We start from the raw sequence: 27,204 nt of genomic DNA on the forward strand, positions 1-27,204 counted from the left end.
ATGGCTGGTTGTCATATTGTGATTTTTCGATATTTCGGGTGGATACAAACCGGCAATTTACGCTTATTATATGAAATAATTAAGAAGTAACAAAGAATTTCATATAAAATTAAATTGTCACTCAAGTTATTTATGTTTTCACAGCTGTGAAAATGTATTTACGAGGTACTGTTGTGTTTATTGTGTTCCCTATACCAAGATTAAGTTTTCCTATAGCTAGGCCTTTTATCAATGTTGTCGACGAATTTAACACTTCTTCAATGTATTTGACATATAATACGAACCTGATCAAAGTGTTAATACAGTATCATAAGCTTATTTTATTAAATAAATGCACAAAACATTACGGTCGTGTAAGGCCACGTCAGTTATCCATTTTCGATGTGCCGGCGTCCGGTGCTAAGAGCTTTTGAGAGGTTATATTGTTTACCCTTGCTATCAGAAACATGTATAAAACGTCGTATGTGGCGAATCTTCTGTATATTATTATAAACATTCCAAGACAATCGAAGCCTGTTCTTTTATGATGCTAATTAACTATTTATTGCAGAGTTAGCCACCCTAGTAGCTCTATGCATAGTCTCAAGTTATGCTATATTACAAGGAACAATAGACACTAAGCGTTTGCAAACAATATTGGAAGATGGATTAAAAAGCAAAGACATTGGCTCAATCTATTTCTCTGTAAAAGGATTAAAACAGCTGAATGCCAAAATCCCTGATATCTGTGAGGTATGTATAAATAAACCTTTGTTTTGAGTGAAATGTGTTGAAAACATTAATGATTATAATAGGGATGATGACAAGGTCAAAGATTAGCGAATTTTGTTAATAAAATATAGAAATCGCGGTAAAAACTTATTTTTTACCGCGATTTCTTCCGAAATTGCTCCCAAAATTTCAGTTCGATAGCATTTGTATTTTTTTTGCTATGCGCCTTCAAAGTTGGATAATCAAGTCGAATTTTTTTTCGATTAAATTTCTTAATATTTGTATACCATTCGATAACTTATGCAATTAAAAGCTACTTTTGTTAAGAAACCACTTTCATAAACGCAATATTTAATATACCTATCAAACAAAGTTCTCTCCCGATGCGTACAAACTACGAAAGAGTGACGTCAGTCTTTTGTAGCACTTTGTATGGAGCGTTTCGGGCTGGTCTATTTTATGAGATGTTTGAATTGTCATATCTTGGTGGATTTTTAAGCTATCAGAGTCATTCTTTCAGTGATGTTTCTATTTTTTAAGGGTCTTTCAATTACCAATAAGAAAAAAAATTAGTCATCATGCCTATTCCATAGAAATATTAAATATAATCATTGCATTTTTGTTTTTCAGGATATCAAAAATGCCAAATATGATCTGAAGAACATTGAACAAGTATTCTACCTCACAAATGCCGCAGCTCTGTCTGGCTGTCAAAACTCGCTAAAACCAGATGTAATGGGTGCTGCAAACCAGGTGTTGGACAAAGCTGATGCTACAATACCAGAATTATACCATGCAGTGTATTCGATGAAAGCTCTCGGCAAAGGTACTATTTATGACAAAGAAGATGCACTGAAGAACCTGATTCAGCTTTTGAAGAAAGATGATTCCCCAGCTAAGTATGTAAAGGTTTAGTTTTATGACTTAAGTCATAAGGACATTACAAGTACTCTGTATTGCCTTTATATTGTAAGTGTAGCAGTTGTAGCATCTCTATCGTGGGTATCGCAGACAGAATAGATTTTCAATTGTTATGCGGCAGTCGGCTGCCGTTTGGGGATTGATGGGTTAAGAGCAATACTTGGTTGATTGATTATTTCATCTACAAATCACACCTGAAATCTCTGAAGAAGAAGATGGTTGTGGTGATAAATATTCATTAATCAACTTTCCTGGATTTCAATCAATTCATTAATTCAATTAAATTTCTGTTTCAATCACTTATAATGAACATGGACCTAAAGGTCGACACAAAATATTTTGTTTACTACTCGTCAGTTGTCTTAGCTAAGATTTGTTTGTCAGCATTCAGATTTCATTTTTTATTTTAGCTATGGCTATGTGTTTGGTCTCTGTGAGCACATGGGATGTGGGACATGGACGGTTTCCCATGCTGAGGGGGCATTGCTTGCAGCTGATGAGAGTGACTCAAGAGCCCTGCACTTTGAAGGTGGACTTCCTGCCACATCACTCCTCCTTAGCACTATCATCAGGTATGCTAGAGTAAGAAACAGTACATTCAATAATAATATTTACATGTCAGATGATTTATATACTGGTTTTATTATCTGACTAGCGGCCTGCCCCGACTTCGCAAGGGTGGACATTGATTTTTAATAATTTTTTTCAATCTTTATTTCTTAGTCAATCTTTATGTTAAGCAGAACATAAAAATGGTTTACACTATTTAGCCAGTAACTACTATATTATAATGGGGATTGTCCATTTTTTTTTTTAATTTTGCTCATTACAAAAACATTTCGAGGAATAAGGTCAGTGATCGTTTTTCTGTATATAAACGAAAAAAAAACCCATTAGTTACTTATATTTTTGAACAAATATGTTTAACCTTCAATGGCGTTAAATTAGCAATAAATTCGACCAACATTACGTTTCGAACTTTTGGCTTCTCGTATCAGCTTTCACATAATGAGAACTTGCATTTGACGAACCAGCCATTATAAATAAGATTGAAAGGAAAATAACATACTGCAGAGGTCAATTATTGGCCGCCGATGATGACGTCAGAGCGAAACTTTAAAAATTTATTGAGAAAAAACTAGCCAATGAATTTCAAAATTATTTAATTTATATTCTTAAAATACCCTATTTTAACTAAAAAAAATATAAAAAGTGCATGTAATTTTTTTTGGACAATGCCCATTATTATACTTACACATTTTTATTGTATTTTTTTATATTTTAAGTGTTATGTTTGATTAATTTATCCTTATATCTACAGAAGATACTATTATTTATACTATTTTGCAATTTATAAATGTATTTTTTTTGTTTAAAGTATTTTATGTTTTTTTTGTAGTTTTATGCTTTATTATTTTATGCTTACCTGCATGCGTAAAATATTCCATTAAATTTGGGTTAAAGCTTCCCTGTAAACAATATTTGATGTAGTTTTATTTTGTGGCAGCAAAATAAATTGATTATCAGCAGCTCCAACTCGGGATAGGCCAATGTATAGTTGATTTGTTGACCATGAGTAAAACATTATTTTCGTAGATCGATACCTACTAATTTGAAAGTCTGACCTTGGGACCTGTTAATGCGAAATGCGAAAGATATTTTTACCGGAGATTGAAGCCGGTTAAATGGGATTGGCGGATCAGTCGGAATCATCGGTATCCTCGGTATATGAGCTAGTTGGAGATTTATAGTTAGGTATAGAAATTAATTATAATAGTGTAAAACAACACTGTACACTTATTGTTAAAATAAAACTCAAACTCTACGATCACTTTGTTTATTACATTAATTCTCCAATCACTCATTCAAATAACTTAACACAATCACGTTTATAACACTGAATACTTTTCAACACTTTCCTCTCTAACTATTTCAATTACTTTCTCACAGTAATTATAGTTATATTTTATAGCTCAAGCATCGAGCTCACACTTTACTGCTATGGACTATCCTCTAAGAAGGATCTCCACCAACTGTCCTGGAGGCTGAAAAAAACCTTCCAGTCCCCCAGTTCCCTCTCTACTTTTAATAATTTAGGCGGGTAAAGTGTGAGTTCCGCTTGTGGCGCTAGTGCGCAATTTAAATAGCTTCCGCTTTTAATTTTAAGTCTTATTTTAATTGTTTGTAATATTTATATATATTTAAATAATTTCTAGTATTTATTTTTAACATTAAAATATTTATAAAATTAAATATTAAACTAACCACCGTTATTGACTTTCGACTAGCGTTAGTATAAAATAATATTATGAACATCCGTTTCTCTTTATGATCAAATAATTAACTAAAATATATTTTGATAATTCCATAAATGTGTAAATATTTTATTTACTTATTTAAGTATTTTATTTAAACATTTTACATTTTACATCATTTATTCTATTTAATTTAATCAAAAACTTGAACCTTACACTCGTCCATCCTGACATGTGTGTGGTCCCCACACACACACATCTGGTGAAACCTTACACTTGGCCAAGTAACAATTATTATTATTGACATAAAATCAGTAAAAAAAAAACAAAAGTACAATTTAGTATATTTTAAATTAACTCTATCTATATATTGAATTTATTTTTCATTTATAAATAGTTGCTCATACTTTAATTAATTACACGTAGATAATTTATTCCTGTAGTATTTATTTTTAGAAACTTCACTCTGAGCACTTAAAATTATAAATTAAATAAGACTGTTCCGAATTCCTTAAATTAATCTCAGACCCTTCACTCTGAGTATCTTAAATTAGTCTCAGAAAACTTCACTCTGAGTGTCTTAATATTATACTCTCAGAAACTTCACTCTGAGTAACTTATTAAATTACTCTCAGAAACTTCACTCTGAGTATCTTAAATTACTCTCAGAAACTTCACTCTGAGTATCTTAGATCTTATTCAGAAACTTCACTCTGATTATCTTAAATTTCACTCAAAACTTCACTTCGAATACCTTATTTTGCACTCACAAAATTCACTCTGAGTACTACTTATTTACTTTATCTAGAAAATTCAGACACTTTAAATTTACTTAAAAAAAATACAAGTATTCATACATTTCCACACTAAATAGATTTGGTGAACCAATATATTTAAATAGAATATAAGAAAAATAAAAATTAATCACAATCGTCTATATTGACATCTATATCATCATCGTCGTTATCGTTATTCTCATCGATTTGTAAAGCAGACAAATGAATCCATGGTTGCATCCTATCAGCAGCAACGGTTGTTTTACGCTTTTTTTTCATGCCTTCAAAACCTGGTATTGGTGCCAGTTTATAACGATCGTTACCTAGGACCTTGGCTACTCTATACGGTCCCTCATAAACTGGCATGAGTTTAGTACTTTTGCCACTGTTATTAAATGCAGTTTTAACTATTTTGACAAGATCGCCTTTATTGTAGACGCGCGCCGGTCGTCTACCCTTATCATAATTCTTTTTTTGTATTGCCTGGGCTTTATTAATATTTTCTTTAACTTTATCTCGTAATGTTTCTATGTCTACCGTTTCTCGAGTTTCGTCAGTTATTTCATTCAAAATTGGGTTTACCTCGCTAACCATTAATGTGCCAAACATAACCTCGGATGGAGCTCTACCTGTGGATTTCTGGATAGTATTATTTAGTCCCCACTGTATTTTACCCAATTGATTATCCCAATCTCTTTCATTGTGTTTTAAATTTTGTGCAGTTAATGAATCAAGAATGGTCCGATTGTAGCGCTCTACTTGACCATTTGAACGAGGACACGCTACCGCATTCAATACATGCTTAATACCTCTATTTTGACAAAACTTTTTAAAAGTATTAGATGTAAAACAGCTACCTCTATCACTTACTATACGCTCTGGGGATCTAAACGTGTCGAAAATTCCTTCTAAAACTCTTACAACGTTTTGTGTATTCGTATTGCGGACTGGTCTTATAAAAATAAATTTTGTAAATGAATCTATAATTACTAGTAGGTGGGTGTGACCTCGTTTAGACCTGACGAAGGGCCCGAGATGGTCAATATGCAGGGTGTGGAAAGGCTTTCCAATTTTCTCTATAGGGTGTAAAAGGCCTTCGCGACTATTTGAGGACTTTTTAGCATAAGCGCACTCTATGCAAGCACTTACATATTTCTTAACAAACCGTTTCATTTTAGCAAACCAATATTTACTTTTGATTCTATCTATAGTTTTTTCAAAACCTACATGACCTATATCGTCATGATTCATCCTGCATAATTGCCATCTCGCACCCTTAGGTACCACCCAACGAATATCAGATTTATTACCATTTATGTACCTGAATAGCTTATTATCTTGTATAACATAATTATTTTTTATGTATTCTAGTCCTTTGTCATCTAATTTAGAATTCAGGATATCCCTAATCCTTCGCAATTCTGAGTCTCCTAACTGCAGAGTGAGAAGCCAATCTTGATCGCTTATTGACAAAACAATTGGCAAGGGTTCAGTATCACAACCTACAGAAACTTCAACCGGATTCCTAGAAAGAGCATCAACATGTGACATCTTTTTACCTGCCCTATATTCGATGGAACAGTCAAATTCTTGCAGAGTTAGCCACCAACGCGCTATTCTTGGTACTAAATCACGCTTTTGGAACGTTGACCGTAGCGCGCTACAGTCGGTTACTATTTTAAACGGTTTACCGAGTAGAAAAACTCTAAACTTTTTGAGAGAGCAGACAACAGCCAGAGTCTCCAACTCATATGAATGAAAATTTTTCTCCTCTGGTGCTGTCTGCCTACTAAAATATGCGACGGGCCTAAAGAACTCCTTTTCCGAAACACGCTGCATTAGAATGCCACCAATGCCTATTCTACTTGCGTCCGCGTGAACCTCGGTTTCTGCTGACGGATCAAATATAGCTAATACCGGTCGTACTGTTAGTCGCTCTTTCAAAGCCATAAATGCATTGGTTTGTTCTTCACCCCATGACCAGCAGGTATCTTTTTTTAAAAGTTTAGTTAGTGGATACGCTATCATCGCAAAACCCTCGATAAATTTTCTAAAATAGCTAACAAGACCAAGAAATTGGCGGACCCCATGAACATTGTCTGGACAAGGGAAATCACTCACACATTTTATTTTTGTTTCGCCAGGGCGTACTCCGTCCGAACTTATTTCGTATCCGAGATAATCAATTTTATTTTTCAAAAAACTACATTTACATAAGTTTAATTTTAGATTTGCTTCCTTTAATAACTGCAATACTAATTCTAAATTATCTAAACACTGGCTAGCGTCCCGTCCAAATATCAATACGTCATCGATATATACTGTCGCTTTATCAAAACGAGCCGAACCCAAAACACGGTTCATCATCCTCTGGAAAACAGCCGGTGCGTTTGCCAGACCAAACGGCATTCGATTAAACTCGTACTGGCCGTCGGGCGTGACAAACGCAGTTAGATGCTTAGATGGTTCAGCAATTGGTACCTGATAATATCCAGACATTAGATCCAGTGTGATGAACCACGCCTGGCCGGTTAACCTAGCAATTTCGTCGTCAATGAGTGGCATAGGATAGCGCTCTTTAATCGTAATAGAATTTAATTTCCTGTAGTCCACGCACATCCTTGTAGTGCCATCTTTTTTTCTAACTAAAATGATTGGACTCGCATAACTAGACACGGACTCCCTGACTATACCTGCATCTAACATGTCTTTTACCATTTGCCTTACATTATCGCGTTCATGATGAGACAGCCTGTAGGGCCTATACACGACAGGTTGCTTGTTATTCAACTCGATTACCATCTCTGTAGTAGTCGTGCAACCTAAACTCGCCATATCATTTGCAAAACAAGTTACGTACCGGTCAAGTAAGTCATAAAGCCGATTCTTATCATATTCTGAAACGTTTTCTCCTAATTTTACTTGGCTTTTATCAATATGTGAAAGAGATTTATCGAAATCAGCCGACACGTCAGTTGAAGTAACTCGATTAACAATATCTACTTTTTGAGCGCGAGCAAATATAAAATTTTCTACAAATATGGTTGGTATTGAACATGGCATTATTGTTACATTTAAATTTCCATTAGTTACACTATATACACCGCCATATACAATATATTGTGCATTGGGTTTTCCTATCAGCTTAGTGGTTAATAATATGTCACCAGTGAAGTTTGTCCCAGTATAGGCATTAATATTCGCAACTCCGTGAAGCGGCACACTTCTTTTTACTTTTACTTTAATCAATGACTCGTCAGTGTCAGTACACTCATCATTTGCCGGTAGTATAGAGTCTACAGTTAAAAAATTTAGTCTCGTGGCGTCTTTGTAAATAACTACATGCGGTTGTTCAGAAAAAGATTGGCCTATCAACAATGGTTTCTCTAAATATTCGTATTTAACTACCCTACATCCAACTAAAGCGCTCACATCATCTATTGTCATATCAACCGTAACCGTACCTAATGACTGGACTATAGTATTTCCGAAACCTATCATCGCTGTCGATTGTCCATTATGAGAGAGTCCTAATCCTTTTGACGCGGATTCTTTAATTAGAGTGACTTCACTACCTAGATCAACAAAACCTTCCAACGTAACATCGTTGATCTTTACCTGCTTTACAAATTTAGTACTTTCATTTGAACTAGCAATTCGCATGGTCTTTTTAATAGAATCTATCGAGTTAGAATTTTTGTCTTTAAAACATGTTTCAATTGTGTGTCCTATTTTATTACAGCCTTTGCAAACTAATAATGTCTTTGGGCACTGTGCGAAAAAATGACCCTTGTCCTTACAGTTAAAACAGAATATTGAATTTTGAATTGTTTTTCTATTAGGCTTACTATTTTGACCATTATCACTTACGGCACCGACAGTACTTCTATTCCTGGCTGGGACAATTTGCGAATTCATCGTCTCTTTGTTACTTAATAGAAATTTAAGCAATTGATTAGGTTCTGAACATTGCAGAGCAACGCAACTAGATTTTATAATTTTATCATTTATACCATGGATAATATAATCCACGGCCCGCTTTCCACGAATATCGCATTGATTAAGCAAAGCTAGTTTTTCATAGAAATAAACTTCGATTGGTTCACCATATCTACTTCGACGCCTAAGCATATCTTCCAGAGACTGGCCATAATTTAGTTCACAAGGAAAATTACTTATAAGCAAATTTTGCCACTCAGACCAAGAATATAACATGGTATCTAAACTTGCAACCCAAACCTTAGCCAGTCCCCGTAATTTTTGCATTGCAAAGTGAATAGTAGTGGTTTCGTCCCATCCATACACAGAGGCACATTCATTTACTTTTTTTAACCAAATATCTATACGCTGATTTTTAATAGAGGGATCAAACTCAGGGACAATGTTTTGATAATCTATACGTCTATTACTATGATTCTGTTCACCCTGTGCAGTTGGTTGGGACGAAAAACCATTTTTAAGAGACTGTATCAAATTAAATATGTCTTTACTACTAAAAACAGGGCTACGTGACCTTTGAGGTGACCTTCTGCTGGTTGATGGCTCGCCGTGTCGCCTTCTCTCGCCGTCTCGCCTTGCTCTATAACGATTGCTTCGGTTGCTGCCACGCCTGTGAACTTCTTCGCGTTCTTTTTGCAAATCTAATTCCAAGCGCCGAATGCGTCTCCGCTCTGCCTCAAGTTCTTGTTCCCGCATGTGCCAGTTGCTGTGGCTGCTACTGCGATTGCGTGGCTGCGAGCGCATGCTGCTGTGTGATCGTGAGCGCATGCGGCTGTGTGATCGTGAGCGCATGCGGCTGCGTGACCTCGAGTGTGTGCGAGATCTTGACCGCACTCGTGTATGGCTTCGATGTTGGCCACTATTTCGTGGGCGTTCAGAAACACTGGCGCGAATGCGCACCGGATAACACTGAAGGATGGGACTGCGACTTCGCATGTGACCCGTGCCATCATAGCTTTCACGTTGATCGAAGCTCCTGGTTGGAGTCACAAGATTGCGACTTTTACTCGCACGGTGTTGCCCATCCATAATCCGTAACAGTGTCGATCCCCACTTTCTGATTTGTAAAACAACACTGTACACTTATTGTTAAAATAAAACTCAAACTCTACGATCACTTTGTTTATTACATTAATTCTCCAATCACTCATTCAAATAACTTAACACAATCACGTTTATAACACTGAATACTTTTCAACACTTTCCTCTCTAACTATTTCAATTACTTTCTCACAGTAATTATAGTTATATTTTATAGCTCAAGCATCGAGCTCACACTTTACTGCTATGGACTATCCTCTAAGAAGGATCTCCACCAACTGTCCTGGAGGCTGAAAAAAACCTTCCAGTCCCCCAGTTCCCTCTCTACTTTTAATAATTTAGGCGGGTAAAGTGTGAGTTCCGCTTGTGGCGCTAGTGCGCAATTTAAATAGCTTCCGCTTTTAATTTTAAGTCTTATTTTAATTGTTTGTAATATTTATATATATTTAAATAATTTCTAGTATTTATTTTTAACATTAAAATATTTATAAAATTAAATATTAAACTAACCACCGTTATTGACTTTCGACTAGCGTTAGTATAAAATAATATTATGAACATCCGTTTCTCTTTATGATCAAATAATTAACTAAAATATATTTTGATAATTCCATAAATGTGTAAATATTTTATTTACTTATTTAAGTATTTTATTTAAACATTTTACATTTTACATCATTTATTCTATTTAATTTAATCAAAAACTTGAACCTTACAATAGCAATCAAAAATAATAGTCATTCAAAACGTAATGAATTAATGAAGCACTATAATATTATCCCATCAATGAAGCGGCACCCGGCTGTCGCATAACTATTCTATTATAAATCTATTGTGTCTGCGATTCCCATGATCGAGGTAATAATAATTAATATTTACGTGGACTCTCCGGGCGAACACACCCGAGCGGCGCGCCTTGACGACGCCCAATTCGCAACGTGCAGCAGAAATCGTAATATTTTAATTTCGCCATAACATTAAAACCAAACGTCCAATTTTAATCATTCAAAGACCAAATATTATCTACATTAACTGTACTTAGTAATGAAATAATTTATTTTGATAAAAATTAATGCCATGAGTAAAATAAAGGCATTTAAATGTAGTCCAAAAACATTTCAAGATTTTTTAATAAGAAAATGGTTATTGTGCCTCACTCAACATAGATAGGTATAGTGTATCTTGGACTTTTTTGTAGATATTTAAAAGATCTACAATTACTTAGAACATTTTATGGTTCTATCTTTTATAGTTTAGGCAGCGTACGCGAAAAAAGTAACATTTCTGGTTGATTTTTACACCTTGCGTCCGAAAATCCCAAATATCTTACGAAACCCTATTTTTTTCCAAAATAAAATTTAGCCTATATTCAGCAGAATTAATGTAGGATTCCAATGGTAAAATAATCTTTCAAATCGGTCCAGTAGTTTCGGAGCCTATTCAAAACAAACAAACAATCAAATCTTTCCTCTTTATAAAAGTAGTGTTGATGTATTGGAAAAGTTCTCCCAAATTAATAATGCGCATTTTTTTTTTAACGGGCTTTGGCCCACCACACATTCCCACCACTGTATCTCCTGTGTCGCCAGGATCGACAGCGGCAATGCACTTGCATTCTGCACCTTGCACACCTTCAAAGGAAATAGAAGTAAATATCATATTATAGCCAGTGGTTGTCCGCTATCGCCAGTCCGTCAATAAGTGCTATAACTCACTGGGAAGCCATCGCGGCGTTACCGTGGTAACGTCCAAGCAATGTCAGGCGCCTCTACGTCGCTGCTAGGGAATGCAATCTCGTTCTCGCGAGATCTCGGCCTTTTTTGGCGAGATTGATCTCAAACAAAAATGAACATGGTACCAAATTGGAGTGAAACCTAATACAACAAAACTGAGATCTCGCGAGTTTCACGAGATTGCACTTGAGCATAAAAACGTCTTATTTGAAGCGCGGACTGACACGGACGGAGTTGCGATCACGGAGTCAAAACAAAGAGGAGCTGGCCTAAGCAATTACTGTGCACTGTGATTCTCAACTAGGTCCTGAATTTTGACTTCTCGTTGTTTTGTTTGTTATAAAAGAACTATTTTATTACTAAAATATTTGTGTTTGATATTGCCCTTTTATAATTCTGGACGTCACGTTATCGTGGACGCCGGCTTCGGAGGAGCAAAATCGTGTAAATAAATAAAAATTCATTAAAGTACAAAGTATTTTTTACTCATAAAATATGTAATTGTTTCTTATTTCTATTACGAATCTCAGTAGCATTGTCAAATAATGTGCCTTACGCTCTGGAGTTAAGGTTGAATTTTGTGGTACATAAGTCGCTTAGAACTTGAATCATTTATTTTGAAACAACATTATATTTTTATTAAAATCGCTATGAAAAGTTATTGGTACTTTTCATAGCGATTTTAATAAAAAAGGACATAACGTGATGGTATAATTATGTTGTTGTGGCGACATATTGTATCCATATACAACCATGTGACACTGGTGACCCCGACGTGGTAATGATGATGATGATGAATGTAATTTGTATAGTAGCATATTCTTTCAGTTCTTAAAACAGCGTATAAACCCCCAAACTTGTATGTATAAAGAATCCGGAGTTCTCTTAGTATCTTCGGAACCATAGTATACCTTGGTGCAAAATCTTGCATTTTGGTAACATATGCTTAGGATACTTCTCATAAAAACAAAATCACCATAATATGTTCCCATATAAATTTTGAGCAGTTCCCTCGATTACTCATGGATCCCATCATCAGACTTTTGTGAAAATAATAATAATAATAATAATTTCTATGGACGCTTCACACCACGTCAGTCTGGCCCCGTGCTAAGTACCTGAAGGAGACTAAATTGGAGTGAAATCCAATGTAACATAACAAAAATTTTGAAAATTGGTTCACAAACGGCAGAGTAATTATTGTTGAACATACCTACAAAAACAAATCCATAGCCAAACATATTATAACCTCCTCCTTTCTGGAAGTCGGTTAAAAAATGAAGAATTTTAATCTTATTTTAGCCCAACTCTTCTTTGGAATATTTTATTCCAAAAACATTTGGTACTTACCTGTTATTCATATAAAGGTTACAGATTGTCTATATAAACTCCACCCACAATCATCTCTTATTGTGGAACAGATGTGTTTGTCTGTTAACAACAAACATATAGCCACTGGTTCTGTCCACAGAACATACAAGAGTCAGAAGAAAGTGTCACCCTATAGGTTACAGATTCTCTATATTACCTCTGCCCACCACTATCTCTTAACAGGGTGATGTGTTTGTTATAAAGCATAATATAATCACTGGTTCTGTCCACAGAACATACAAAAGTCAGAGGAAGGTGTCACCGTTGAGTGAGGAGCAGCGATACAAGTTCAGTGAGTACCTGCTGTCGCGCCGCTCCGTGACCACGCCCCGCGGCGCCGCCCTGCTGCTCGAGGCCGCGCTGCTGCTGGCAGAGGAACAGGTAACTCTAGTGGCCCCTAGACGATAAATCTTATTGTGCAATATCAATAAACAATATTATTGAACAATTTATTTGACTATAAGATTGAAAAGCGGGTGCGTTCAATGTCAACCCTAGAAGGATAATAATATTGGATATTGCACAATAAAATTGATTGTCTAGGGTTATAGCTTTTGCATACCAACGCAAGGATGAAAATCGACTTTTGTGGACAAAGAAATAAAAATTGAGAATGATTTTTTTACGGATTTCCTTATAAAGTCAATAAAATATTTCACTTTAATGTCAGTAAAGTAACAGCACCAGATAGTGTTACAATACTGATTTAATAAAATATGTAAGTACTAATTTAAAAAATGTAATGTTTTTGTTTGTTTAATACTCCATTTTGTTACATTACAGCCATCGCCAATCAGCATTGTTATCAAGGGCAAGAAATACATCACAGCGGAATCAGACTCAATTGAATTCTCTGTCACCAATCTTATCGGCAAGCCCATCCCAAACTTGAAGCCAGAGGAAGTTGTTGCCCAATCAGGCACCAGACTGGCTGATGATGTGGTGGTACTCTCCAAGCAGCCCCTGACTCCCAAGGCCAATGAACCAGGCACATTTGTACTGAACCTCAGTAAGATTAAGTCACAATACGGCCTCTACAAGATCTCACTGAGTGCAGGAACTAAGTCTGCCAACTTCAACATTGCTGTGCTCGGAGAGATTCAAGTTTCGAATGTTGAATTTGGAATTGGGGATGTGGATGGCACAACCAGTCCCAAGATAACTAATGTAGTGTACCCCAACAAGCTCACAGAGAAGTTACAAGCAGATCACCTCCAAAAGTAAGTATCCACTCGATATTTCGTAATACTTTATAAAAAATACTGTGTAAATTTTAAAATTTAAATTAGGAGTCTTAATTATAGTTAAAACGACGTGTATACTTCGACTTATGTTAAATTTGAGGGCCAATGCTAAAACACGGGCGGACGCGGGCGCGGGCGCTCGCGTCGGAAGACCGCCGCGGGCCAAGAATCCGCGAGCGGGCACCCGTCGCGTGCGCCCTTCTCATGTAGCGCTGCTAATATTATTTTTATCTCGAGCGTGTACAGTTGTGTCCATTAGATTACCATGGACTATTTACTTGTGTATTATTTGGCAAAAAGACGTCAACGGAAACAACGTCGATTGCGAAAAGCGTGCGCCCGCGCCCACGCCGTGTGCCCGCCGTCCGCCGCGCGTGTGACAGTCCGTCGCCCGCGTCCGCGCTCCGTCGCACGCGCCTTCGCTGCCCATACTATTTTTCATTATACACACGCGAGCGTGCGCCCGCGCAAGTTTTAGCATTGGCCCTTAAAGCTAAGCCCCAATTTCGCCAACGACTTAAATTTAAGTCGTTAGCTCAGTTAGCTCGAGTTACCTCTCGTTTTTCTTATGAATGAAAGAAAATACATTTTAACAAGCTGTTAACACTTTAGACGTTGGTGAAGTTGGAGCTAAAGCTTCAATTTTGAAAGTGTTAGTTCATAAAATTTCTCTAGACTTCTCGACCAAGAGACTGGTAACGCGGAAACCGAATTGTATATTAATGTTACATCTACAGGGTGTCCCTAAAGTTCACGGTCCGCGACAAGGCGAACAAGGCTGTGGTGGTGCAGCAGGCGTTCGTGCGTGTGGCGCCCGCCGACGACTCGCAGGAGGCCATCTTTGTTGCCGAGCCCGATAACAATAAGGCGTACAAAGTCGAGCTGGTGAGTGTTTTAGTAATTTAATTTTAGAACTGATGTTTTAATTCTGTGTGCTATAATTATTATTGTTGGTAAAAAAATATAATCTGAGAGTCTGTAGGATCTTTTCTTTGAGTTTATGAAAGAGAAAGCATGATATACAAACGATTAGAACTATAATTGCTAACTCAAACCGACAAAAGTGGGCCTAAATCATTTTATTTTTAAACTAACAAGACATGATGCCTTCATAAATGAAATGAAACAAGTAACTTTAATCTGCAGGCGTGGCATGGTCACCATAGAAACGGTTTCTTTCTATGGAAGAATAGACAAAGTGACAGTTAGACAATGGAAATCCCCCAATTTGTCGATAACATCAGTCAGTATGTCGATTCTTTCCCAATGCTACTGTTGTTATGCTAGCCCTGCTAAGCCGTGTGACTCGCTATACCGCTCTATGCCGCAAAGTGTATTGAGCTCTAGCAGTGTTTAAAAATGCATGATAGTCCCTAAGGCCGGCTATTGACGGCCCGCATTTTGCAGTCGAAACCGACTGCAAAATGCAGTTGCCGCACGGTGCAGTTTTAATACTAAATCCATATCCGCAATACACGGACTGCTCGAGTACTTTTTGAGCGGTCGGTTCTTCAACGCGACCGCTCTAGAGCAGTCGGTCCCGACTGCAACTTGCGGTCTATCTATGGCCATTCTAATTTCTAAGAGAGAGACATAACAAGTATAAGTATATATTTGACAGAACGTGGGCGGTCTATCATCGCACTTGCGCGGCGCGTCGTCGGGCGCGTTCACGGTGACGCTGCTAGTGGCTGACGGCGCCGCCGCCGCGCCGCTCGCCTGGCCGCTGGGGCACGTGTACCTCAACCTGCCCGCGCCGTCCGCACCCGCCTCAGGTATGTAGACTATTAAGAATGTCGGATGTGAAAAACAACAACTTTTCAGGAGAGCGATGCAAAGTCTAAATTGTCGCGCCGAGTTGCGCCTTTGAAGTTACCGACTTCAATCGGATTGGACGCGGCTGCTCGAGTCAGTCCGCGCCACCTCGAGCCACCCCCTTCACACGGCGCGTGCCGCGAGCTGGCGCGGTGCGGCTCGTGATATTACGCGCCGTGAGAAGCCAGCATAATGTTGCTGCTCGATCAGGGCCCTGATTCACGACGCGCAATTCGACTTGAATTCGGAAATTTCATCGCACAGCATCCAATAAACGCTCGCCTCGCTAGCCATTGACCAATGAACCCACGGTAAAGTTTCGGAGTCAAACAGATATCATGAATCGCCCTGCAGGTATCAATAAGTTGAGATTTCCGCCACTGCTCAGTAAACAGTATTGGCACACAAGAATTAATTTTATGGCACACGAATTATCGTTTTCGTCCTCATCATCAGAAGTGTCAGCTGGTAGTTTTACTAATAAAATTATAACGACATTAGCAGACATATTTACGCGTAAAAATATGTATTTCAAACGTGTTTGACACTGCAGTCTCTAGGTGTTTCGTTAGTGTTATACTTTATAGTGTGATATTATATAAAATTATTCAGCTTCAGGTTTTATTTACTTACAGCTTACATAACTAAACGTTATTCTATTATAAAGTATATTTCGGACTCCACTCCAGAACTACCATAGACAACTACTATCTACTAGATGCTAATTGCTTATTTTTTCTTACGTTAATCTCTTTATTGCAGAGTCCCCCATCCGCGGCCCTCTGCCAGTGATCGCTCACCAGTTCCGCGAGCCCGAGGCGCGTCCCCCTCGTGCGGTGTCGGACGTGTTCGCTCTGGCGTGCGCGGCGCCGCTGCTGCTGCTGCTGGTGATGTGGGCTTCCCTCGGCGCCAACTTCCGCGCTGCGCCCGCTCACCTCGCCGCGCCGCTCTTCCATCTCGCTCTTGCAGGTATTACGTTTTTGTCTCGCTCTAGCAGGTATTACGACGATTTTGTATCTCGCTCTGTATTCTGCTGTCGTGTGCCGCTCTGGCTGATGTATGGATCACAGCTGCGCTACAAGGGGTTTATCACTGTATGTATACCTTTTACGCAACTCTCCTCTCTTTGTGCTCTACAGTTACTACACATACTATATTATTATTATGTATGTATTGTATTAAAACCGCGCTGCTCTCCCGCATCTCCGCTAGATACTATTCATAAAGAGATCACATATCTATATCCTACTAATATTATAAAGGCGAAAGTTTGTTTGGATGTAGGAATGTATAGATGTGTGGATGTGTGGATGTATAGATGTATGGATGTTTGTTACTCTTTCACGCAAAAACTTCTAAACGGATTTTAATGAAACTTTACAATAATATAGCTTATACATCAGAATAACACATAGGCTACAATTTTAACCGACTTTCAAAATAGGGGAGGTGTTATGTTCGTTTTCTTATGTTCAACGATTACTCCGCCGTTTGTTAACCGATTGTCAAAATTTTTCTTTTGGTATACGAGGGCTGCTATTTATGTATCCGGAACTGGCCACTTACAAGAACAATATTTAAAAAGTAATTACAACATTTGAAAATAGAACTCTTTGGTTGAAGAATACATTTTGTTTCATGTGACTGTCAATTATTTTTCCATTGTGGCGTCATTTTGAAAATTGCGTGTCTTCATTTGCCATGGATTTAACGCGTGAACATTTTCGTGCAATGATTTACTACGATTTTCGGCGTGGGCTAAATCAACAACAGTGCTTTATTCAACTCACCGCAACTTTTGGAGATGAAGCACCATCAAAAACCACTGTTTATCACTGGTACAGTGAGTTTAATCGTGGGCGGTCTATGCTCACGGATGAAAATAAAGAAGGTCGCCCAAAAACAGCTGTTGTCCCACAAAATATAGATGCTGTGCGGGAACTAATAATGCGTGATCGTCATGTTACATATCGCGAGATAGAGGCGTCCTTAGGCATAAGTATGACGAGCATACATAAGATATTACACGAACATTTGGCTGTAAAAAAAATATGTTCGCGTTGGATTCCGCACAACTTGACAATCGATCAAAAACGGGCTCGTGTCGATTGGTGCAAAAAAATGATAAAAAAATACAACCGTGGTACGTCAAAAGCCGTTTATAATATCTACACAGGTGATGAATCTTGGATCTATGCATATGACCCCGAAACTAAACAACAGTCAACGGTGTAGGTGTTCCAAGATGAGCCGAAACCAACAAAAGTTACTCGTGCAAAAAGTACTTTGAAGCAAATGGTCGCCTGTTTTTTTGGAATTAATGGACATGTGGCTACAGTGCCATTAGAGAATCGTAAAACGGTTAATTCTGAATGGTATACGACCATTTGTTTACCAGAAGTCTTTGAAGAAATAAGAAAGGACAACCGACAACGCAGAATCATATTACATCACGACAATGCTAGCTGTCACACCTCAGCTGAAACAACTTAGTTTTTGGAGGGTCAAAAGATCGAATTGACTGGTCATCCGCCGTACAGCCCTGATTTGGCACCTAACGATTTCTTTTTATTTCCATACGCGAAGAACAAATTACGTGGTCAACGTTTTTCGAGCCACGAAGAGGCTGTTGATGCGTTCAAAATGCACGTTTTGGAGATACCTCAATCAGAATGGAAAAAGTGCTATGAAAATTGGTTCCAGCGTATGCAAAAGTGTGTCGATCATCGCGGCGAATATTTTGAAAAGCAATAAAACCATATTAAATGATATATGTTTGTTTCTTTTTTTAATTCCGGATACATAAATAGCAGCCCTCGTATAGGGTATCATGAATCATCTCAATTTGGTATTATATTCACCAAAGTGGTGATCTGATGAAGGATCCATAAGTAATCGAGGGAACTCCTCAAAATTTATAGGGAAATATGTGGTGACTTCGGTTTCGTGAGAAGTATTCTAAGCATATGCTACCAACAAGTAAGATTTTGCACCGAGGTATACCTGGTATACCGTGGTTCGGAAGGTGCTGAGAGAACTCCTGATTCTTTATAGATACAAGTTTGGGAGTTTCGGCGTTGTTTTAAGACGGAAAGCATAATATGCTACTATGCAAATTACATTCATCATCAATATCATCATCATCACTACCATATTATTAATTATGTTATTGATACTTTTCATAGTCTTTTAGATCGAGACTCGAGTTTGTCAAGCGATAATTAAAAAAAATCTATACCTACCTAATATTATAAACCTGAAGAGTATGTTTGCTTGAACGCGTTAATCTCAGGAACTATATGTCCGATTTAAAAACTTATTTCAGTGTTAGATAGCTCATTTATCGAGTAAGACTATAGGCTAAGACTAATACGACCGAAGAAACTCAGGAAAATGTGGGAAAAACGAGGGAACTATTAGAAATTACGAACTACTGAAGCAATTTTTATGGCAATATTAAGCACAGATATAGAGTAGACCAAGTGAAGGGAGTAGGGACATAAGCTATTTTTTATGGGAAAATGTACGGTTTCCTAAAATTCCTAATTTACGCGGGCGAAGCCGCGCGGGACATCTAGTTATACATACTTATAAAATGATTAACAACGATATTTAAAAGATCGAGTTTTTAAGAAATCCATTGATCTAGTTCCCTGCAAAACTTTTTCAGAAAACCCTAAGTTATAGGCTATATCTCATTGCGTTTCAGCGTCCCTGGGTCTGTACGGGCTGCTGTGGGTGCAGCTGGACATGTTCAGCACGCTGCGACTGTTGCTGCCGCTCGCCGCGCTCACCTTCCTGTCCGGCCACCGGCTGTTGCGCCGCCTGGCCAGCGACAAGGCGCGCAAGCAATAAAAAAACTATTATTAAAAAAAAGAATAGAATATAATTTGATTATAAACCTGTTTTTTATTCAGCTAAGTTATTTTGAGTCACAAAATTTAGATAAGCTGGCATTTATAGAATAAGAAAACATTGTGAATAAATGTTTTTTAAGTATTTGCATTTTTTTATTGTAGTGTATATTATTATTTATTATGTTGGAAGCTCACCACAGACTGGATATCAGACGATGGAGGATGACGCCTGTGACCAGCCTAGAAAACTTTTAATTTGCCCAGTTGTGAAACAAGAGTAGTTTTTTTTATGTAAAATTAATAATTCTGGAATCAGGATATATTATGTAGAGCTAAAATACAATATTATTTTATAAGGTAACTGGCGAATCCTGTACTGGACGGTCGTCGACAGTTTCTAATCTATTTCAATAGTTTTGGTAGAAAAACTTGTAAACATCTCCATATAAGGTATGATATAACTATATGGTAATAAACTGCACTACAAATAATGAAGTATGGAGACATTAGTATTTAGTATAGTTCTTGCAATCTACGAGTGCGCAGCGCCCTTAGTTGTGTGAGTGACCATATCTATACACGCGTACAAGGCTCGCTCGCTACTGACTGCTCCGTCAGGTACGCACACTAACGAAAATGTCTATTCACAAATACAACTATAAAAGGCTACGCGCGCTCGTAGATTGCAAGAACTATACTAAAAAATGCCATGACGTCATCGGCCATCGCCCGCGTTTGTCCAGCCAGATTACAGGTTATTAAACTATGACTTCAAGGATATTAGGAACTAGTGACTAGAATGTAGATTATCTAATTCTAAAGCTTACCAAATAAAAAACAAAATCTCTTACGATTTAAACTTTATTATATTATTATTTATCACAAATGGAAAAATCTTACACACTATTTAGAGAATTATCACACTTTACAAAAAGTGAAGCATTTCTTGTTCATATTTAACTTAATAAATAATCTTAATTAAACTACAGAAACAAGTATCATGAAACTTGCTAAGTCTTAAAGATATGAAAGCTTTCAAGAACCACTGAACTTTTCAGCTGTTAGTCACTGGTCTACATCTAAATTAAGTAACAAATTCTATTTAGAGCGCCTTCATTACGTCGCAAGCAGTGCGGCTGCAGAGCTGCTGCCGCACTGCTTGCGACGTAATGTGAAGGCAGCCTTATACAAACAGTTGGGTCTAGTATCAATAACCAAAACTTGATTTATGTTTATTTGCTAAAAAACCTAACTTATTTAGGTTTAGCGAGTCTTGCTATATAAGTGTTCCTAATAATATCTTCCCATGTAAAGTTTCCTTTTCCTAAGCTCCTGGCTTTACAGAACCAATTTTATATTTTACTGATCTTATAAGAGGAGTGACACTGTTTGTGGACTTGCACTTTTTACCCAAGCGCATCACTAGGGTTATTTTTAATACTGGATAAATTATTACTACAGGTACATCTAAAACTCAGCATCTAACGTAAATACATTGTCAATAGGGTCTGCCATAACTCCTAACCTTTGGTACTCTCCAACTTTCTTCTCAAAGAAATTTGTTTTACCTTCCAGTGATATCAGGTTCATGAAGTCAAATGGATTCTTTGTGTTGTAGAACTGAAAAGAAATTAAGTACAATTAATAAAAGAATACTCAAATATTGCTACAAATTAGAGGAAAAGTGACCAAGAAAAAACGAGGTCCTCAAAATTAGAAACAAAGGTAGCTATGACAAAAGAAATTATGAAACCATGCTAGAAAGCTACTTAGGCATAATATCTACAATGAAATATCAGAGTACAGAAGCATGAATATTACACATACCTTCTCTCCAATAAGTTCGACTAGCAGCCTGTCAGCCACAAACTCAATGTATTGAGACATAAGCTCGCAGTTCATGCCCAGCAGCCTCACAGGCAATGCATCCGTGAGGAACTCCTGCTCAATAACCACAGCGTCCTTGATAATCCTCAACACATGCTCTTTACTGGGCTTCTGTACTAAGTGTTTGAACATGAGACAAGCAAAGTCAGTGTGGAGGCCCTGGAATATTAAATTAGTTGTAAATTTGGTGCATTCATTCATATTTAACATTTCTAAACATAACAAAAATAAGTTACAAAATAATGAAGATTAGATGAATAACTTAGTTAACATACCTCATCTCTCGATATTAATTCATTACTGAAAGTCAGTCCAGGCATCAACCCTCTCTTCTTTAGCCAGAATATGGATGCAAAACTGCCGGAGAAGAATATACCCTCAACTGCAGCAAAAGCTACAATGCGTTCACCGAATGTAGCTGTCTTGCTGGCTATCCACTGCAGGGCCCAGTCTGCCTTCTTCTTTACACAGGGCAGGGTTTCAACGGCATTGAACAAGAAATCTCTGTAATAGAACATTTCATGTACTGTGTAATTACCATACTGATGCAAATTATTGCACAACATCTTGACACAAATAAAAATGTAACTTTATTTTTAATTTATTGGTCTACCAGAATCTGATGGCAAATTTTCAAAAAATATCCTTGATAATTGGATAAATTTTTATTCATCCACTGTAAGGAAAAAAAAGGATCAAAATATTTTATTCCAATTACCCTGGTATTGCTAGTCAATTTCTTTTCTCACTTTTTGCCATCAGATCCTGGTAGACCTATACTTAAAAAGAAACATCTTGTTATGACACTTACCTTTCCTTGGGATCCCTGATGTATGTGTCAATGAGTAAGGAATACATTTCAGAATGCACATTTTCGATGGCTATTTGGAATCCATAGAAGCATCTGGCTTCGGTGACTTGTACTTCTTGAGAGAATCTCTCCACCAGATTTTCGTTAACTATACCGTCTGATGCAGCAAAGAAAGCCAAAACATGCTTGATGAAATGCCTCTCGCAATCTTTGAGACTTTCCCAGTCTGAGAAATCCTATAGAAAAGGAAAATAGATTACAATGTAATAAAGCAAAATAAACAATATTTCATAAATCATATAAAACAGAAGGTTAAATAATAAATAGGTTAAATACATAGATAGGTGTGCAGGTCAATGCACTAGATAATTAATAGTACGGTACCTTTGATAAATCAACTTCTTCGACGGTCCAAAACGAAGCTTCAGCCTTTTTGTACATTTCCCAAATATCTGGGTATTGGATTGGGAAGATCACAAAGCGGCGGGGATTTTCCCTCAGAAGGGGTTCAAGTTGAGGGTCGAATTCTCCCGTTTTTTCCACGTCCATTTTATCGCTAGGAACGTTATCTTCTCTAACAGCGAGGACGTTTTTAACTGGAGACTGTAAAAGTTTATAAATGTAACTTTGCAATTAAGGACCGATATTTATCAGCACTTATAAAAAGGAGCTAGATAGCAATTAGTCACTAACCTTCAAGTGCATGTTGTTAATACCATTGGGAAGATTTTCCTTATTGTTTACGGCAGACATGGTTTTTATTACTTAATAAACACTTTCAGAAGTTTTAAATCAAAAATATATAAAAAATATATTGTAAAATACGTTTATTGCGTATTACCGTCACGATTCACAAAACACAACTCATGGGGAAATAGATAGGTACTTTTTTAAATACTGTCAAATGGCGGGAAAATTGGTTGTATTCTGAAACATAAAGCAGTGCTTGACAAGCAAAAGAAAATTAAAAAAATATATGTGAAAAATTAAAAGTAAAGAGTCACTGTTTCGAAAAATTAATGTTATTGGTTTAAAAATCACAACTTTAAAAAATATGAACGATTAAAATAATTATTTAGTAATGTTATTTATATTTTAAACATCATTTCGGACGCGGAATACACTCATGTATATTGTAAACATTGAAATGTAGACCAATGAAATGATAGATCAAAAAAAGGCGGGCAAAATTATTTACTGCCAAATCTGTATTTAAATTAATAATTTTGTATCAGGATATCGTCTAAAGTAAGAAAATTTTATTAGGTAAGTGACAAAAGCAAAGTTCATGTAAAACTCACATTATATTTACAATAATTTCTGTAATTATTATACCGCCAAAAAACAATTTCTATTTGTGTCACGCTATTGGCTAAAAATCAACCAATCAAAAATTACTTGATAGACATTGACAGTATTGAGTTGACACTACGCCATCTAATAAAGTACTCTGTGTCACCAGTGTTGCCAGACGGCCAACTCGGTTTCTCCCCAAGTGTTCCCCGAAATCCCCCCAAAATTCGGGATTTCAAGAAAAATCCCCCCACAAATTATAAAAGAAAAATTTTGTTCATTATAAATGGGAATTTCACAAATGGATACGATGAATGTACACTATTTCTGCAATAGCGTCCAATCTTTATAGAATCAGCATCTTCGCGAGCTCCTTGATCATTTTTATGGTTCCGTAAGTCGTAACCAAAGGGTAAAAACGGGCCCATAGTACTTAGATTTTGCCGTCTGTTCCCAGATTTTTTCCTCCAACAATCCCCCCAAAAAATTGTTCCCCCCAATTTTCCCCCCATCACCTAAAAAAACCCCCAAATTTGGGGGGATTCCCCCCAATCTGGCATCACTGTGTGTCACCATCGTCTAATGCCGCGGCCGCACATGCGTCTATCGTCTAATGCCTGAAGGCTGAAGCTTCGTGCTAAATTGCCTATTATCTCAACGGCCCGGCCGCACCTGCGTACCTATCGTCCGAAGCTTCGTGCTATGAAGTATGACTCATACGATACTATTGTCTATTGGACGATACACGCAGATCGTCCAATAGTATCGGTTTTAGCGCGAAGCACTACGCATATGCGGCCGCGGCATTATGAGACGATACCATCATTGGACGATAATGGTATCAATTTAATTAAGTACGAAGCACTATGCAGGTGCGGCCCGGGCATATATGGCAAACATTGGCATAAGAAACAGGTACATATACAATAATATGTACCTGTAGGTTGTATAATACGTACGCTGTTACGGTAATATGTACGGTTGTGTTTATGGCAAATTATTTCATGTCATTTATAAAATTCGTAAACCATAAAAAAAAATATGTGACTTTGACAGTTCCAACTGTCAGTTTGGCGTTTGCCAATTTTGCAATTTGGCTGTTCATGGATAAAAAATAGTTGAAGAAGAAAATAGTTGTAGTAAATTTTGCTACTATTTTTCATTAGGTAAACAGTGGTCTAATTACGGTTTATTAAATAATACAAAGTAGAATGTCTGAAAACGACGATGACTACATGTGCGAGGAGGAGGAAGATTATGGTTTGGTAAGACAAAAAATGAAAACAACCTATTCAATTTACTTGTTTTATATCAAAAACATAACAATACAAACACTTGCAGGAGTATTCCGAGGATAGTAATTCGGAGCCCGATGTAGATCTCGAGAACCAGTACTACAATAGTAAAGCATTGAAAGAGGACGAACCCACCGCCGCTTTGCACAGCTTCCAAAAGGTTCTCGAGTTGGAAGGCGGCGACAAGGGAGAATGGGGCTTCAAAGCTCTCAAGCAAATGATAAAAATTAATTTTAAATTGGTAATGATTGTGTCAATTATGTATTTAAATGTGAAGATTTAATGTAAAATTTCTGAGGATACAATAACATTTTTTGTAAATGATTTAGAGTAAATGTGATGAAGTTGTTCAAGAATAATGACCAAGTTTAGTGCACCAACACCATAGGCCTAAAAAGCTTTTCGCCTTAGTGTTTCAAACTTTTAGTTTCCTTTTGCATGTTTTATACTAAAGTATTTTTCAGAGTAACTTCACTGAAATGATGGTCCGATACAAACAATTACTTACATATATAAAAAGTGCTGTAACTAGAAATCATTCAGAGAAGTCTATCAACTCAATCCTTGATTATATATCAACTTCTAGAAATGTAAGTATCTTTCAATATTCAACATTAGTAAAAATTCCCTAGTCCCTAGTGTATTTAGCATAACATTGTTACCTTCATTGTTTATAATAAACAATATTTCTATTTGTGTTTTTTATAATGCCTCTGTGGTCTAGTGGTTTAGAGCATGGCTCTTTACTCGGTGGTTGTGGGTTCGATAATAATTGTGTTGGAAACATATTATTTCCAAGTTTGGTTAGGATGATGCAGGTTGATCACCTGATTTTCTGACAACTAAGATGATCCATGCGTCGGATGGTAAAGGTCCTGTGCATGATCTCTTGCCAGTCGTGTCGGTCCTCTGTCCCACTGGGTTATGAGAGTGAAAGGAATAGAGAGTGCTCTTGTGTACTGCGCACACACTTGGGCACCATAAAATTACTCCTGCGTAACAGGCCTGCTTTCAATGAAACTGGCCACCATCTCCGAAACCGGTGTGGGGAGTATTATTATTATTTCTTTTTTTTTACGAAAGCCTAAAACTAAAGACTTTTTTTTTAAACTAAAGATATTTTAAAATAATATATTAATTATGATCACATTAAATAATTTAGTTGTATATTACGACAAAACAATTAATAAAATAAAATAACATCTTTTATTTTATTACACATTTTTTCAGATGGAATTACTTCAAGATTTTTATGAGACAACTTTAGAAGCATTGAAAGATGCCAAAAATGATAGGCTGTGGTTCAAAACAAACACCAAACTTGGTAAACTGTATTACGACAGAGGGGACTTCAATAAACTAGCCAAGATATTGAAACAACTACATCAGAGTTGCCAGGTACAATTTTATTTGCTTTTATAACTTCTTGCTTATAAACCATAAACTGGGCATGTTACTACTCTTTGTGTTAACTATACAACTATCCTTTATTTTAAAATGTTACATGTCAGTTTGTGGTTTTTTAATGTAGGTAGTGTTAGCTACATTGTACACTGTATTCATAGAAACTGGCCTCGGATCTTCTTCATATAAATTCTCCCAGTGATATCTATTTGGTCTGAAGTAATAGCATGCCTCTTTATTGTAGACTGATGATGGTGAAGATGACTTGAAGAAAGGAACACAGTTACTTGAGATATATGCTCTGGAAATTCAAATGTACACAGCACAGAAAAACAACAAGAAATTGAAGGCCCTGTATGAACAGTCTCTGCATATCAAGTCTGCTATACCACATCCACTCATCATGGGTGTTATTAGAGGTATTGTATAAAAAAATCATTTTACTCAAACTTGAAATACAAAAAATACATGTAAAACAATTCCATTTTTTTTTTTCACCAGAGAGAATTAACTTTCACAGGAGGGCTAAATTGTTAATTTGATTTTCCCTTTCATCTCATTAATGAAATATAACAAATTTTTTTTATTTATTTAATTTTAGAATGTGGTGGCAAAATGCACCTGCGTGAGGGTGAGTTTGAAAAGGCGCACACAGACTTCTTTGAGGCTTTCAAGAATTATGATGAGTCCGGTAGCCCAAGAAGAACAACTTGTTTGAAATATTTAGTATTAGCCAATATGTGAGTATTTTTTTTAAACTTTCATTTGAATTTTGCATTTACTTTTTAAAA

At 36.8% G+C, this 27,204-nt stretch overlaps 3 protein-coding genes and 1 long non-coding RNA gene across 8 annotated transcripts in view; 2 read left to right on the forward strand and 2 right to left on the reverse strand.

Annotated features, from left to right (window-relative positions):
* LOC121730344 (dolichyl-diphosphooligosaccharide--protein glycosyltransferase subunit 2) lies at positions 1-19,865 on the forward strand. 2 transcript variants are annotated; one of them, XM_042119350.1, is made up of 10 exons: positions 1-165; positions 551-732; positions 1,342-1,610; positions 2,043-2,204; positions 13,041-13,188; positions 13,591-14,027; positions 14,789-14,936; positions 15,673-15,826; positions 16,629-16,863; positions 19,576-19,865. In XM_042119350.1, the coding sequence occupies exons 1-10, from the start codon at positions 153-155 to the stop codon at positions 19,832-19,834; spliced, it is 2,007 nt and encodes a 668-aa protein (XP_041975284.1). In that variant the 5' UTR covers positions 1-152; the 3' UTR covers positions 19,835-19,865. The 2 variants fall into 2 exon arrangements, with proteins under 2 accessions (XP_041975284.1, XP_041975285.1); XM_042119351.1 differs by having other exon boundaries at positions 2-165; positions 16,629-16,835.
* On the reverse strand, positions 2,689-24,978 carry LOC121730354. The gene is made up of 3 exons (XR_006036100.1): positions 24,901-24,978; positions 19,043-19,052; positions 2,689-2,700 (listed from the first exon to the last, which is right to left on the reverse strand). It is a non-coding gene; the product is annotated as an uncharacterized LOC121730354 (long non-coding RNA).
* Positions 13,450-27,204, forward strand: part of LOC121730347 (COP9 signalosome complex subunit 2) — a 35,839-nt gene continuing 22,084 nt past the window's right edge. For 2 of the 3 annotated variants that reach the window (XR_006036099.1, XM_042119353.1), the window contains exons 1-6: positions 24,806-24,979; positions 25,056-25,250; positions 25,474-25,599; positions 26,240-26,407; positions 26,658-26,832; positions 27,015-27,153. Coding sequence is in view for 2 of the 3 variants with exons in the window: in XM_042119353.1 (XP_041975287.1) it covers positions 24,926-24,979; positions 25,056-25,250; positions 25,474-25,599; positions 26,240-26,407; positions 26,658-26,832; positions 27,015-27,153 (857 nt within the window). In the remaining variant the exon portion in view is untranslated. Of the gene's footprint in view, positions 13,460-24,805; positions 24,980-25,055; positions 25,251-25,473; positions 25,600-26,239; positions 26,408-26,657; positions 26,833-27,014; positions 27,154-27,204 lie in introns of those variants that run through there. The other variant, XM_042119354.1, reaches the window with a different exon arrangement.
* On the reverse strand, positions 21,030-27,132 carry LOC121730349 (ribonucleoside-diphosphate reductase subunit M2). 2 transcript variants are annotated; one of them, XM_042119358.1, is made up of 6 exons: positions 27,124-27,132; positions 22,806-22,977; positions 22,422-22,657; positions 21,886-22,114; positions 21,551-21,769; positions 21,030-21,343 (listed from the first exon to the last, which is right to left on the reverse strand). In XM_042119358.1, exons 2-6 carry the CDS (start codon positions 22,968-22,970, stop codon positions 21,191-21,193), a joined length of 1,002 nt encoding a protein of 333 aa, XP_041975292.1. In that variant the 5' UTR covers positions 22,971-22,977; positions 27,124-27,132; the 3' UTR covers positions 21,030-21,190. The 2 variants fall into 2 exon arrangements, with proteins under 2 accessions (XP_041975292.1, XP_041975291.1); XM_042119357.1 differs by lacking the exon at positions 27,124-27,132 and adding an exon at positions 23,115-23,292 and having other exon boundaries at positions 22,806-23,024.

Source organism: Aricia agestis, chromosome 9 (genome assembly GCF_905147365.1).
Source record: "Aricia agestis chromosome 9, ilAriAges1.1, whole genome shotgun sequence".
Taxonomy (NCBI): domain Eukaryota; kingdom Metazoa; phylum Arthropoda; class Insecta; order Lepidoptera; family Lycaenidae; genus Aricia; species Aricia agestis.